General features: G+C 41.6%; 1 protein-coding gene across 1 annotated transcript; it reads left to right on the top strand.

Annotated features, from left to right (window-relative positions):
- The first annotated feature begins 3,992 nt into the window (after positions 1-3,992).
- On the top strand, positions 3,993-11,187 carry cnp (2',3'-cyclic nucleotide 3' phosphodiesterase). Its single transcript, XM_056287566.1, has 4 exons — positions 3,993-4,091; positions 6,421-8,076; positions 8,275-8,402; positions 8,607-11,187. The coding sequence occupies exons 2-4, from the start codon at positions 6,459-6,461 to the stop codon at positions 9,060-9,062; spliced, it is 2,202 nt and encodes a 733-aa protein (XP_056143541.1). The 5' UTR covers positions 3,993-4,091; positions 6,421-6,458; the 3' UTR covers positions 9,063-11,187.
- Positions 11,188-15,166: the final 3,979 nt, after the last annotated feature.

Genomic DNA, 15,166 nt, shown 5'->3' on the forward strand with positions numbered 1-15,166 from the left:
TCCTCTGCAGCTTCCTCTGTCACACCAGCCACCTGCATGTCCTCCCTCACCACATCCATAAACCTCCTCTTTGGCCTTCCTTTTTTCCTCTTCCCTGGCAGCTCCATATTCAGCATCCTTCTCCCAATATACCCAGCATCTCTCCTCCACACATGTCCAAGCCATCTCAATCTTGCCTCTCTTTCTTTGTCTCTAAACCGTCCAACCTGAGCTATCTCTTTAATATAATCATTCCTGATCCTGTCCTTCCTCATCACTTCCAATGAAAATCTTAGCATCTTCAACTCTACCACCTCCAGCTGTGCATCCTGTCTTTTCGTCAGTGTCACTGTCTCCAAACCATATAACATAGCTGGTCTCACAACCATCTTGTAAACCTTCCCTTTAACTCTTGCTGGTACCCTTCAGTCACAAATCAATCCTGACACTCCACTCCACCCACTCCACCCTGCCTGCACTCTCTTCTTCAACTCTATTCTGCACTCCCCGTTACTTTGGACAGTTGGCCCCAAGCATTTAAACTCATATGCCTTCGTCACCTCCACTCCTTGCATCCTTACCATTCATGCATAGGTATTCCATCTTGCTCCTACTGACTTTCATTCCTCTTCTCTTCAGTGCATACCTCCACCTCTCCAGGCTCTCCTCGACCTGCACCCTACTCTCGCTACAGATCACAATGTCATCTGCAAACATCATCGTCCATGGAGACTCCTGCCTGATCTTGTCCGTCAACCTGTCCATCACCATTGCGAATAAGAAAGGGCTCAGAGCCGATCCTTGATGTAACCCCACCTCCACCTTGAACCCATCTGTCATTCCAATCACACACCTCACCATTGTCCATACTTCCATCATAACAATCTAGGTAAAACAATCTTGGTAAAAACTCCACTGCCATCTCTCCTAAACATCTCCAGGCCTCCACAGGTATGTCATCAGGACCAATTGCCTTTCCACTCTTCATCCTCTTCATAGATGCCCTCACTTCCTCAATGCTAATCCATCGCACTTCCTGATTCACTATCCCCACGTCATCCAACCTTCTCTCTCTCTCATTTTCTTCATTCATCAGCCCCTCCTTCCACCTTCTCAGCAAATTCCTCGCTTGTCAGCACATTTCCATCTATATCCTTGATCACCCTAACCTGCTGCACATCCTTCCCAGCTCAGTCCCTCTGTCTAGCCAATCAGTACAAGTCCTTTTCTCCTTCCTTAGTGTCTAACCTCTCATACAACTCACCATACGCCTTTTCCTCTGTCTTTTCCACCTCTCTCTTCGCTTTACACTGCATCTCCTTATACTCCTGTCTACTTTCTTCATCTCTCTAACTACCTCACTTCTTCTTTGCCAACCTCTTCCTCTGTATACTTTGCTGTACTTCCTCATTCCACCAACAAGTCTCCTTGTCTTCCTTCCTCTGTCCTGATGACACACCAAGTACCTTCCTAGCTGTCTTCCTCACTATTTCTGCAGTGCTTGCCCAACCATCCAGCAACTCTTCACTACCACCCAATGCCTGTCTTAACTCCTCCCTGAACTCCACACAACAATCTTCCTTCTTCAACTTCCACCATTTGATCTTTGGCTCTGCCTTCACTCGCTTCCTCTTCTTGATCGCCAAAATCATCCTTCAGACCACCATCCGATGCTGCCTAGCTATGGTCTCCCCTGTCACCACCTTGCAGCATTCAACACAATAAGAATCTTTCAAATCAAGGTCGGTTGTACCTCAGAGTGCTACAAACAGCAAAAATCATCCAATAAGAATCTTTTAAGTCAAGGCCAGTTGTACCTCAGAGTGCTACAAACAGCAAAAATCATCCAAGGAATGTTAAGAGATCATTACAAAGAAATAAAGTATTGCAAATATTGCACATCATATAGAGTTCTTTGAATCTTGAGTCTACAAAAATGGGTTCAAAAAACCTCATGACCAAATCCACATCTAACTGCTAAATAGCACATCCATGATGTCCTACTCAGAGGATATGGCACCTGTTTTAAGTGTATGAAATGATTGTACAAAAGCAGGAGAAATAAAAAAAAAAAGTCAGATTGAACATCAATATTGGAATGTTTGTGAAACATGATTAGATGTTGTATAACTTTGTTAATACGACAGCTAGATGTTAAGTAATACTTTTGGTGTCCGATGGGTTTTTTTTTTTTTTTGCTCACTTTTTATGGTTAAAAGTATGCAAGACATCCTTTGTTCAGTGAGACTTGGTGCCTGCCTCCTGTCCCAATCATATCTCTGAAACACAGAGAAAGAGATGTGTTTTTCATATATTTACTTTTATGTGGAGTTTTAAGTACTCAATTTGGTTCTTAGTTTAAATTCAAATCATTCATGGAACCACAGTGAAGACTGCTGATTGATGAACTTGACATGGTCCAGGCGAGCTTGGCATCACAATAAATGTTGCGAGACAGTCATTTGCTTCTCTGAAAGGGTGAAAGTTTAGACTGCATCATATTTTCCATGTGTAATTTGTCCCTGCTCACAGACATGGTTATTATCCTCCCTCCTACTGCTCAGGCCTAAAGTCCTCGAAGCCAACCATTTTCAGTTATAGTTAATGATGTGGGGAAACGGACACAAGGATTCGCTCTACAAACGAGTATTCAATCTTACTTTTTCATGGAATCGCTTTAATGTTAAGCATCAGAATTTCTCGAACATGAAGTATCTCAGTGATTTTTTTTTAGTCTAAAAACATTTCTGGAATTGAGCTTTTGGAACAAAACAGACTGGTTATGAGATCTACACAGACCTTGACATATATGCATTACAAGCTGTCAACTTTGGAGTTCTTGCAGTTCCCTATCAGGGCTTTATTTTTTAAATGGCAACTTCCTTATGTTCCTCTTCTGTTATATTACTGGTAATATGTTATAATTCACAAGCAGCTGCCAGCCCTGTTTTAGTTCATGACATTGGAGACCAAAGTACTATAATAGATAATGGGGACATTTTTGGGGTCTGAGGACATCCTTGACACACCTGAGCGGTTTCATATTAAATATGACAAATGATTACCCATGATTTGTTTTTAGGTGTGCTACAAGACTCACATTCTGACTCTCATACAAGCAAGAATAGGAAGATCTATTCTGTACCACATTATTGTCTGTATTGTAAACTTAAAAACTTTATTGAGTTTGCGACATTAGTTATAAATTAATCTGTTGAATTAGGCTGAAATGGTACTCATTCCATTAGGCTTCTAATTATCAAATATGTAGGCAAAATATATTTGAGAATCTTTTTTTTTTGTTTTTTTTGTCCGAGTTGTTTCATTCCATTGTTTGATGCAGTTGCTTTTGAGTCTCTTTAATCGTCTGGGCGTGCCTGAGTTTCTCTGAAAGCCCTGGTTGAGTTGTACACTGCATTATGGTGTACCCATAGACATGGTTGCCATGTCTATGGGTCTCTCGCGACTTTAGAGTTGTCATTCATGAAGGTTTGATTGTTTTTGTCCGTCTTGTCAAAATCGTTTTTTAAATGTAGTTCCCAATTTTTATTGCGACAACTTATTCATTTTAATACTATTGACACACACACACACACACACACACACACACACACACACACACACACACACACACACACACACACACACACACACACACACACACATATATATATATATGTTTAAGATCTTAACTGGAATCCCAATCTCAATGTTTTCTCTACCACTGCACCACGGCTTGGTCCAGACAACTGCTTGGAATGGGATGAGCTCTTAATCCCCCACCCACCCTCTCCCCCGTCTGTCTGTCTGTCTGTCTGTCTGTCTGTCTATCTATCTGTCCGTCCATCGGTCTGTCTGTCTGTCTGTCTGTCTGTCTATCTGTCTACCTGTCCGTCTGTCTAGCTATCTGCCCGTCTGTCTGCTTGTGTGTGTATCTGTCTCATCTTCCAAGACTCAGGGGCGTATCCATGACCCCGCCCTCTTGCGCTTGCCTAGTAGTTTCCGGTTGGTGTCTCGAGGGCCGGGGTGCGTGCTCATGCCCCGCTGTCATTGTTCAGTGTGAGCTTCGTGTGGTCAGCGACTCCCGCCGACTAGGTTTCAGGACCGCTTTGGTAAGCCGTCATTTTTCCAAAACAAAAGCCCGTCAGCTAAAAAAAAAAAATACAACAACAAAAAAACCCGTTAACCTTTTGCAGGCTAACTTCCAATAGAAGTTAGTAGTCGGTACCATCGCCCCTGTTAAATACAGTGGTTTGTTTAGGCTCAGTATGCGGGCGGATTTCGGTAGACGTGGTGTATTGAGCTGGATGTTTTTAGAAGACTGCCACGGCGGAGTGTCTTTTGTCTGGTGTGGTTGGGTGCATGGCATGCCACTCCCCGGCCACATTTCTTAATGTTGTACGTACCTGTGTCAAACTGCCCTGTTTGATAAAGCCAGGCGTTAGCGTTACAACCCTTACTTAGATATTGCTAGCCAAGCGTGTCAAACACTTTATATTTTATGTCCCAGGTTTGAGTTTTCTTTGTTAAATGACAGGGGTGAAACTTGCACCGACCGTAAGATAACCGTGTTCTCCTGCGCCATATCAATTAGAAGCGCAGCTGTTGTTCTTTTCTAACATGCATCGCCAAAAATGATGTCATGTTTTACTAGAAAGGAGTCAAATATTTTTAAAAAAAAATCTCATTTCATTTATGCGTTTGGCGTCCCACGTTTTTGCTTTTATTTTTTGGTCCTTATACATTTGACGCGACTAAATCTTGCTGGCGTTTTCGCCAGATGTTGTTGAGGAAGTGTGCTTTCTGTTTTAACCCATAAAGGACGGTGCAGTTTCACAACTGTCATATCAGCACAGCAATAAATCTGAAGCCGTCTGGGCCAGCTCAAAGGCCATGTGGTAAGCATTCAAGTCGTGATATGGTTACGCCATCTTTTCCTGCTTGATAAGACCTGCCTGTTTACACTATGCCGTGGTATATATGGTTCTGCTTTTTAGCCTCCCAATACTGGCTAGGAGGCCTGGCTCAGTTGGTTTCCGCGCACGGGATTTTAACGTTTGGCCCGGGTTTGTGTTCGTCATGCTTTTTGGTGTACGTGTGTACCAGAGATTCCACAGCATTTGTCTGTATTCGTCATTGACCTGGCATTGTGGTAGAAATAATGTGTGATAGAAATAATGAACATTTTAGGTTGGTTCAAAGAACCACCAGTGCAGTAATGATGAGTGGGGACATGATGAAACATTCACAGATTTTCTGTTCCGGTAGTTTTTGTGCATGCCGCACATGCTTTTCAAGGTTTAGGTAAAGAATTGTATTTTCAGTAGGCTCCTCACTCCAAAATAATATGCTTAGCCCCCTGCAATGCAGAACCTTCATTTGACCAGCATCTCCCGGGTTGCTGGGGTTGGCATCCGCCCTTCCAACTACAGTTCTATAGAAATCTAGTGTTTGCCAATACATATTAGGTAGTCGGTATACGTATATTGGTGGCTCGGGGGATTAACGTCCTGTCACTGCATTCAGAGGATATGAAACCCAACCCATCTGCTTTACTCTCTGAATAAACATGTAGGCCTACTGTAGCTATTCAAAAAGCATTTTCTCATTAAAATATAGTCTGACCTCCTACCAGTTTATTTCAGTCTGTGTTGCCAGTAGGGCATGGACCTGAAAATGTGGGGTACAATTTAGGTATCCTCAGGAACATAATCTGTTTGATATGTGAAAGTCAACATTTACTAACCATTTATGCATCTACTGTCAAACCAGCCTTCAGCGTTCGTATCTTAGCTAAACGTCTTTTATCCTTCCAGCATGATGCTGTAATTTGTGGAGTAGTTCAGTGGTAAAATTAACTTTAAGGAGCTATGCTGTTGAAGAGATCCTACCAAGCAGTATGAGGTTGGGAGGGCAAATGATCATAAGACACCGTTTCAGAGGTTTTACCCCAAAACTAGTTGAACAACTGTCAGTTTCTCCACAGCTGACATAGGCATATATTTTTTGAGAGTCAAGAGGCAGCATTTCTAAACTTGAAGAACTATGTCAAAGGGAAATGTTTTGATATAATGGGTTGCACGTTTCATTAAAACATTGATTCTTAGATTAATTGACAGAGCATATTACCGAACTATATTTTTAAATGACTACATTTAAGTATAATATGTCCAAATGACTACCTGCTTATCCATCATTTTAGTTTGACTATTTACAAAAGTTAACATTTCTCTAAAATCTCTTGACATGCAAAGTATTTATTTTTGCATGTTACATGGTTTTTGAGACATTGTGTATGTGAACAAACCCTCCACTGTTTTGCCAACATTTTAGCTTTACATATGATAGCAAATTAGTTTGATATTGGCTCATAGTTCATGAACTTGGATGAGATATGATTCATAGTTTAAATCTTTTTTTTAAATCTTTAATGAATTTTAGGTACACAGTGGCGTGTACAGTCTGAAAGACACCCAGACATGGATACTGAGAAGACTGGCGAAGTTTTAGATGTTGTGTCAGAAACTCAACAGCAGTCAGAGAGTTCAGTGGAAAAAGTGGTTGTGTCAAATTTGGAGACTTCAGAGAAGTCTACAGAGCCCGAGAAATCCTCAGCTACAGTTGAAGAAACTGAGCAGTTGGCAGTGAATGGCCATGATGCAGAGCTATTGTTCATGAATGACAAGGATGACTCGCCAGAAATTGTGACAGGATCTGTAAAGCCTTCTGAAGAAAAACCAAAAATGACAACCATGGACTTGCCTGAACAAAATGAACTACCAGATGAGTCTCTTGAGAAGGCACAGGAGTCCAAGGAAACTGAAAAACTGCCTGCTGCAACAGAGCAACCACAAATGGGTGGATCAACAGAAAAGGTCTCTGACCCAGCTACAGCTTTGAACACAGAACCAGAAAACATCCTGCTTGAACAGCAGCAGCCAGAGCCAGAGAACAGCCCAGAACATGTGCCTTTGCATGAGCCTCTGGCAGAGAGTCCCTCTGAACCAGAGCCAGAGAAATTGGTAGAATCAGCCCCAGAAGCTGAACTACCAGAGCCAACGTTACCTGATCCAGACAAGCTACCAGAGCTGTTGGATGAAGAACAGCCCAACCAAGCAGATAGAGTACCAGAAAAAGTTGAGATTAAAGCAGAGGCTGTTATGGATACTCAGCCAGAAGAAGCTGACAAAGTTGTGGAAGAAAAAGAAATGCCTTCACAACCTACGAAGGAGATGGAAGAAAAAAAACTAGCAGAGACTGAACCAGCAGGAGTTGGAAAGAAGGCACCGACAGAGTTGGAGGAAGAATTGGGTGCAGAAAAGCCAATGGAGGCTGAGATAAAGTCACCAGGGGCTTTAAACATAAAAGCTGCAGACGCGGGGAAAGTCGAACCTGAGAAGTCAGTAGATGCTGGTACTATGAAAGCAGAAGAAGAGAGAGAGGGTGCATCTGGGCCAAAAGAAGGAGAAGTTCAAAAAGAGCCAGAGAAAATCCCTGCTCCAGGTACCCTGTCCTTTCCCCTACTGGAACAGGAGCAGACAAAAGCTGCCCTGCGAGCCTCTCGTACCCTTGTAGTGCTTAGGGGTCTGCCAGGCAGTGGGAAAACCATCCTGGCACAGGCCATCGCTGAAAGCTACCAGGACCTTTCCTCGGTCTTCAGTGCAGACGAGTATGGTGTAAAACCTGAGAATCCAGAAGCATCTGCAGATGGATACAAAGCTCTGGACAAGGCTGTGGTGGACTGTTGCAGTGCAGGAACGGCATCCTCCTTGCTAATAGTGGTTGATGACACCAACCACACCCAGGAACGTCTGGCCTGTCTGGGGGAGATTGCTGAGCAGCAGCGGCTGGTGGCCATTTTCCTGGAACCTCACACAGAGTGGAGCAGAGATCTGTCACAGCTAGCCAACAGGACTGGACGAGGACTGAAGGAGTCCCAAATCCAAGCCATGAAGGATCCGTTTGAGGAGACATCCCTTCCTCTTTACTTTGGTTGGTTTCTTTTTCCCACAGTCCAGGAAAAGGTCCGGTGCACATCTATGGACTTCCTGAAAACATTGGACACTTTGGATGCCTTCAAGAAACACTTGACTGATTGTGAGTATTTTATAAATCTGTTTCTTTATATATTTTATTATATTATATTATATAAGCGGTTCAGATAAGGGATGGATGGATTATATTATGTATATTATTATAATTTAATTTAATTTATGTATTTAATGATTGATTTTGAATTGTCGAGAAGACTTTCTTTTATTCTGACTCATACAATTGATTTTGCTGTTTCTGCAGTCACAGGGGAAACTGAGAAGGAGGTGGATCTAGAGCAATATTTCCAGGCAAAAGGAAGCCTCCATTGCACCACCAAATTTTGTGACTATGGCAAGGCAGAGGGAGCCAAGGAGTATGCAGAGATATCGGTAAGAAACTCCTAAATACATATAAGGATTGACGGTTAAATTAATCTTAAGGCTCAACTTGTGCATCACTGAATTTTTTTTGCATTAACTTTAGCATTTTCTAAATTGTATAAGGAACATTTTTAAGTCATCTTAATCTTTCAATCAAATCATCTTTAAACCTTGCAATGTTTCCTAATTGTTCTTTTCTTCCTCACTCTGCAGGCTGTTAAAGAACTTTATAGCTCTGTGTTCGAGCTGTCTCTGACTGCTCTCTTTGTCACACCTCGTACCGTTGGCGCCAGAGTTTCACTCTCTGAGGAGCAGCTTGTGCTGTGGCCTGCTGATGCTGAGAAGGAGGCAGAGGCTGCCATCCCCAAAGCCGCCTCTCTGCCTCCAGGCAGCCGTGCCCACATCACTCTGGGCTGTGCCGAGGGCGTCGAGCCAGTTCAGACAGGGCTGGATCTGCTTGATATCCTGGCTTTGGAGCAGCAGGGGGAGGTGTTGGAGGAGATGGAGCTGGGATCCCTATCCTATTACGGTAGCGGAAGGTGGCTGCTGAGCCTGAGAGAGCCCATCTCTGTCAACGCCTGCTTCTCCAGTTTCTATGGGCCCAAGAAGGTTGACCAGACCAAAAAAGAGGCTGAGAAGAAAAAGAAGCCAAAGTGCACCATACTGTAAAGGGTAAAGGTGGGATGTGTAGCTGGGGATGACTGGTGTAATAATTTTAGGTTTACTCTGTGGAAGGTTTGTGTGTTTGTGCTATGTTTAGGGTTTCTGATATGACCACCCTAAATTCACAAGCTGTGTGCCTTTTTCCTGTTGATTTGCACCACAACCCAAGATGCCTTGATTCCATTTAGATCAAGCTTTTCAATATCTTGTTATGCATATCAGTGCCAGAGTTACAGTACCTTGCTATTTACCTAGAAGGGGTGCCATTAGATGCAGGATTTGACAAAGGTAGTACAGCTTCCCGCACCTCAATTTTTGTCTGGAACTATTAGATTTCCTCCTCCATAAATGTCAGTGTTCAGGAGCGTGAATAATGCACTAGGTATTTTCATTGCATGCATCCCAGGTTTAACAGTATATCGGCTTTATCATAGTTCATACATTTTTCTCATCTAATCATAAATAGCTTAGCCTCTTCAATGGGCTTCAATTTGACAGTTTTCTGGGGTTAAGTAGGGAGTTGATAGGCAGCTGTCATTTCTGTGCAAGTGTGTGTGTGTATATGTGTATCTTAGGAAATTGTCATAGTAGTATATGGTCTAATGTTATTCATCTGGAAGTGTATTAGAATGAATGTCATTTGTAGAGGTCCTTCCTTAAAGAATATTTGCATTGTGAAAAAGGGAGAATGCTAATGAATTTGGCATTTGTTACATTAGTTTGCACTTAGTATTGATCAAATGCTGTGAATTCAAATCACTTTTTGCAATCCTTTTCTACTGCGCAAGACTGCGCTATTGATCCCTATCACCCGGTCTGTAAAACCTATTGTTTCTCAATTTTAAACTTGCATACACTTTGACTGTCTTTTTTTTTCTTTTTTTTAATACAACACCCACAACTTTATTCTTGCATGTCAACCACTCACAGCCTTTGTTCTTTTGGAGTGCAGAGGTCATAAAAAAAAAGGTCAACTTATATAAGACAGTATCCATAAAAACCAATGTTCTGAGCTGAAATTGGCTTCCATGACCAGGTGAGCACATTGGATTGTTCTACCCAAAAAGCTTCAGCTAGAATTAGACCATTTTTAAAAAAAAAACTAGTTTGCATCATGTCTTTACGGGGAGCACTTTAGGGCACAAATAAAAAAAAACATATATAAGTACAGAAGTCACACCTATGTAGATACTAATGACTAAGCGATTTTTAAATCACAAGAGGTTAAGATATAGATATATTTCTAGCCTTTGCAGGGGAAAAGCTGTTGCCTTGAGAAAGCTAATTCGGATCCAAGTAAACCCAAGAATCAAGCACAATCCCAGTTGCTCACCTTCTCAGCCTCATATTCATTCAGGTAGTCCTGCTTCTCCTCAGCAGTCAACTCCCTCCACATTCCTCCAGTGATCTTTCCAATCTCCCACAGCTTCAGTCCTGGGTTAGATGCCTTCACCTGGTCCCAAACCTTCCGGCTGTACTTTATGTAAGGCATCAGGAGCTTGTCTGGAGGTTTATGGGGGCTTTGGGATGGTGATGCCCAAGGAGTTCCTGCTGGAGCCTCCGGAGCTCCTTCCCAGCAGACATTATTGTAGGCCAGATGGCTGTGAGGGTTGTAGCCCACAAACCCTGTGGTGGAAGGCCTTTGTGTTGTGGGGGCTGGAGGAGGTAGAGGGGCATAAAATGGCTGTTTTGACATTTTTGAGGTTGGTTTGAGGAGTTCAAGCTATGATCATCAAAGGAAGTCTGATTTCATTCAATTGAAGAGGTTATCACGGCTGTAAAACCGGGGGTGCAACAAAATTAACAATTTTACACTAACATGAGGATTTAAATATCAATATTCCCTGAATCCTACTTTGTTCCCTGCTCTGACTGTCGGTTTTTTTTGGGTTTTTTTGAATGAGTCCTGCTTATGTAGCTCTTATGAATCACTATTTTTGCACTTGTTTTGTACACTTAATAAAATGTTACGCTTTGCTTCAAAGTCGTGTGGTATGTAGTCTTGTCATAGTAGTATATGGGCTAATGTTATTCATCTGAAAGTGTATTAGAATGACTGTCATTTGTAGAGGTATGTAGGCACATGTACTTTTAGTTGTACACTTAATAAAATGTTACGCTTTGCTTCAAAGTCGTGTGGTATGTAGTCTTGTCATAGTAGCATATGGGCTAATGTTATTTATTTGAAAGTGTGTTAGAATGACTATCATTTACAGAGGTATGTAGGCACATGCACTTTTAGGTTTCTGCTTTGCATGCCGATTATGAGCGTAGTCAACATGACCTTTTTTTCTCAGACCAGTTTCTAGTCACCAGATCAGTTGTAGTTGCACATGTGAACCAGCAGGTGGCCCATCAGCGCTGCTCAGATCATTTTAAGAACTTTCCAGCTCCTTCCCAGCACGGTCCCTCTGTCTGATCGGCACAAGTCCTTTTCACCTTCCTTCGTGTCCAACCGCTCATAATTTTAAGAACGCATACTGATATGCAGCTACTATACGACTTCCTATGAGTTTGGGAACTAAGCAAACAAGCATAACCTAGATGTATGACACAAAAGCGTCATCTATTAAACGCCTTTTCTCTTCAAGGTTTGCGGTGACCTAGTTGCCTAGCGGGTTTATCAGTTCCAGAGGTAACTTGCCGTTGCACAAGAGTCTGGCACATCGAAATGGTGCGATTTCTAGATTTTTAAAAAAAGAAGTTCATCTGGCAATTACCAGACTGTCAGGTTTGTACAGGGAATACAAGGAGACAGTATACGGGTCCTGATTGACCAGTCCCCAACAAGTCACTGAATTTCTAAGTGCAGCTTTTTCAATCTAGAATTATCATTACACGTAATTATTATACTCATCACTTCACCGTAATCTGTGACCACCGAAATGTCACTGCAGGGGTCGCTGTTGCACATTTTCTGCAGGTACGTTGGCGAGAACGGGCATGAAGTTGTTCACGTGCAGAAACATGCACGAGCTTTAAACGTAGACTGAGTAGACTATTATAAACGTTGCAACGGTGGTGGATCATACTAGACACCCCAACCATAGTATGTTTCTGTAAAATGCTAATCAAATCAATTTAGAATACACGTTTAATAACGGGGGAATCTTTCTTCTTGTTACGAGCCCCTCTGTGATTGCTCAAACTGTTATGTTTGTCATAATTCCCACATTAGGTAATATAAAACTTAAAATATTTTTTTCAAATTAAGTTCTAGAAACAATTGCAGTTTATGAAATAAACTATAAACTAACATTTTCTAAAAATGTGTTTATTTGTGCATGCATACATATAAGTGACATTTGCATTATCTAATATTACATTTCTTTTGGAATAGGCCTACATAGTCTCCTAAAGGTCACCGTTTCTGACAGCAGTCGTCCGAATATGACCACACTGTACCCATGCCTGCGCACAGAAATGTCTGGGCCCCTGAAAACGTCCAGTGAATGCCCCCCCCCCCGAAAAAAAAATGACACCACACATTTCTTGGTAGAAAATGCAATTTCTTACCTTATGGCCTCAGTGTTGCCTCTTATACAGCCATCTTCTTTGTCTCACTGGATATAACGTCATTTATAATGTCGTTAAAGACCATCTGTTTAACCAGTTCACACAATGGCAAGTACAGCCATTATCCTTGCTTATATTTAGCATGAACATGATTATTGCTGTCCTCCATGGGCCCCCCAGTGGCTGGGCTCCAGAAAGCCCCCCCCCCATGGGCAGCCCTGACTGTACCTGCACAATAAATGAGTCAAACACTAACCAAATGCTTTTTGGTGATTTGCCGTCCTCTGACCTTTTTCTAATGAGGTGGGTGATAAGAGCAAGACAGTCAGGCCGGCGGCCAAGGCGTTGGCCATTTGTCACATAACTTCTGCAAATCTGCAACAACACAAAAAAAAAACGAGAGAAAGATGGCACACACAGGATCAGACAAGCTCACAAATGCATCGCTGAGCATCAAGAAAAGTAGGTAGTTTGTGTCACTGGATCATTTTAGGGTTTTATTGGATAATATTGAAATAGAAGAGTGATCCTGTTTTGGTTGATTTGTAGACATAAATGTTATTTGTACACTACCGTTCAAAAGTTTGGGATCACCCAAACAATTTCGTGTTTTCCATGAAAAGTCACACTTATTCACCACCATATGTTGTGAAATGAATAGAAAATAGAGTCAAGACATTGACAAGGTTAGAAATAATGATTTTTATTTGAAATAAGATTTTTTTTACATCAAACTTTGCTTTCGTTAAAGAATCCTCCATTTGCAGCAATTACAGCATTGCAGACCTTTGGCATTCTAGCTGTTAATTTGTTGAGGTAATCTGGAGAAATTGCACCCCACGCTTCCAGAAGCAGCTCCCACAAGTTGGATTGGTTGGATGGGCACTTCTTTGAGCAGATTGAGTTTCTGGAGCATCACATTTGTGGGGTCAATTAAACGCTCAAAATGGCCAGAAAAAGAGAACTTTCATCTGAAACTCGACAGTCTATTCTTGTTCTTAGAAATGAAGGCTATTCCATGCGAGAAATTGCTAAGAAATTGAAGATTTCCTACACCGGTGTGTACTACTCCCTTCAGAGGACAGCACAAACAGGCTCTAACAGGTACTATTTAATGAAGATGCCAGTTGGGGACCTGTGAGGCGTCTGTTTCTCAAACTAGAGACTCTAATGTACTTATCTTCTTGCTCAGTTGTGCAACGCGGCCTCCCACTTCTTTTTCTACTCTGGTTAGAGCCTGTTTGTGCTGTCCTCTGAAGGGAGTAGTACACACCGGTGTAGGAAATCTTCAATTTCTTAGCAATTTCTCGCATGGAATAGCCTTCATTTCTAAGAACAAGAATAGACTGTCGAGTTTCAGATGAAAGTTCTCTTTTTCTGGCCATTTTGAGCGTTTAATTGACCCCACAAATGTGATGCTCCAGAAACTCAATCTGCTCAAAGAAGTGCCCATCCAACCAATCCAACTTGTGGGAGCTGCTTCTGGAAGCGTGGGGTGCAATTTCTCCAGATTACCTCAACAAATTAACAGCTAGAATGCCAAAGGTCTGCAATGCTGTAATTGCTGCAAATGGAGGATTCTTTGACGAAAGCAAAGTTTGATGTAAAAAAAATCTTATTTCAAATACAAATCATTATTTCTAACCTTGTCAATGTCTTGACTCTATTTTCTATTCATTTCACAACATATGGTGGTGAATAAGTGTGACTTTTCATGGAAAACACAAAATTGTTTGGGTGATCCCAAACTTTTGAACGGTAGTGTATATGTATACATTCTTTCTTCATTTTGTGTTTTTAGTTTTTGTTTTAAGTGATATTTTAGTTCTCTATATTTGTGTAATTTTCTATGTATCAGGGCGTAATGTTAATGACGATGAAGTTTAATATGTTTGGTTGGTCTGCTGTCTGAAATGGTGACTTGTGCATTGCTGGCTCTCTGATGATCCCAGACAAGACATGAATACGTTTGTCCAAATAAAGGTCAGAGGATGGCAAACCACCTGAAAGCATTTGGCTAGTGTTTGACTCATTTATTGTGCAGGTACAGTGTGGTCACATATTCTGACAGCTTCTGTCAGAAATGGTGGCCTTTAGAAACAGACTATGTAGGCCTATTCCAAAATAACCTTAAGTTTAGCAAATGCAAATGTCCCCCATATACATGTATGCACAAATAAACACATTTCTAGAAAATGTTAGTTCATAGTTTATTTCCTAAACTACAGTAAACGGTTGCTTATAAAACTTAATTTGAAAAAAAATGTTAAGTATTATTTCTTTACATAATGTGGGCATTATAACAAAAACATAACCACAGTTTGAGCAATCAGAGGGGCTCGTAACGAGAAGACAGATCCCCCTTTATTGCTCCTTCCCCTATAATAAACAATAACAATCAGTGTTTGAATACTTGGACAGTGAGCGATGACGATACAGTGTCCATTAGCAGTTTATTCAGTCTATCTTTTAAACTCGTGCATGTTTCCGCAGGTGAGCGACTTCATGCCCGTGCTCGACAATATACCTGCAGAAAATGTGCAACAGCGACCTCTACAGTCATACATTTCGTCGGTCATAGATTACCTGGCTGC

Source organism: Lampris incognitus, chromosome 10 (genome assembly GCF_029633865.1).
Source record: "Lampris incognitus isolate fLamInc1 chromosome 10, fLamInc1.hap2, whole genome shotgun sequence".
In the NCBI taxonomy this organism is placed as follows: Eukaryota; Metazoa; Chordata; class Actinopteri; order Lampriformes; family Lampridae; genus Lampris; species Lampris incognitus.

Excerpts from the sequence above, each read along its gene's own strand:
- cnp (XM_056287566.1), top strand. The coding sequence starts at position 6,459 with ATGGATACTGAGAAGACTGGCGAAGTTTTAGATGTTGTGTCAGAAACT. Across the intron at positions 8,077-8,274 it reads CAAGAAACACTTGACTGATT|TCACAGGGGAAACTGAGAAG; the intron begins GTGAGTATTTTA and ends CTGTTTCTGCAG. Across the intron at positions 8,403-8,606 it reads AGGAGTATGCAGAGATATCG|GCTGTTAAAGAACTTTATAG; the intron begins GTAAGAAACTCC and ends CTCACTCTGCAG.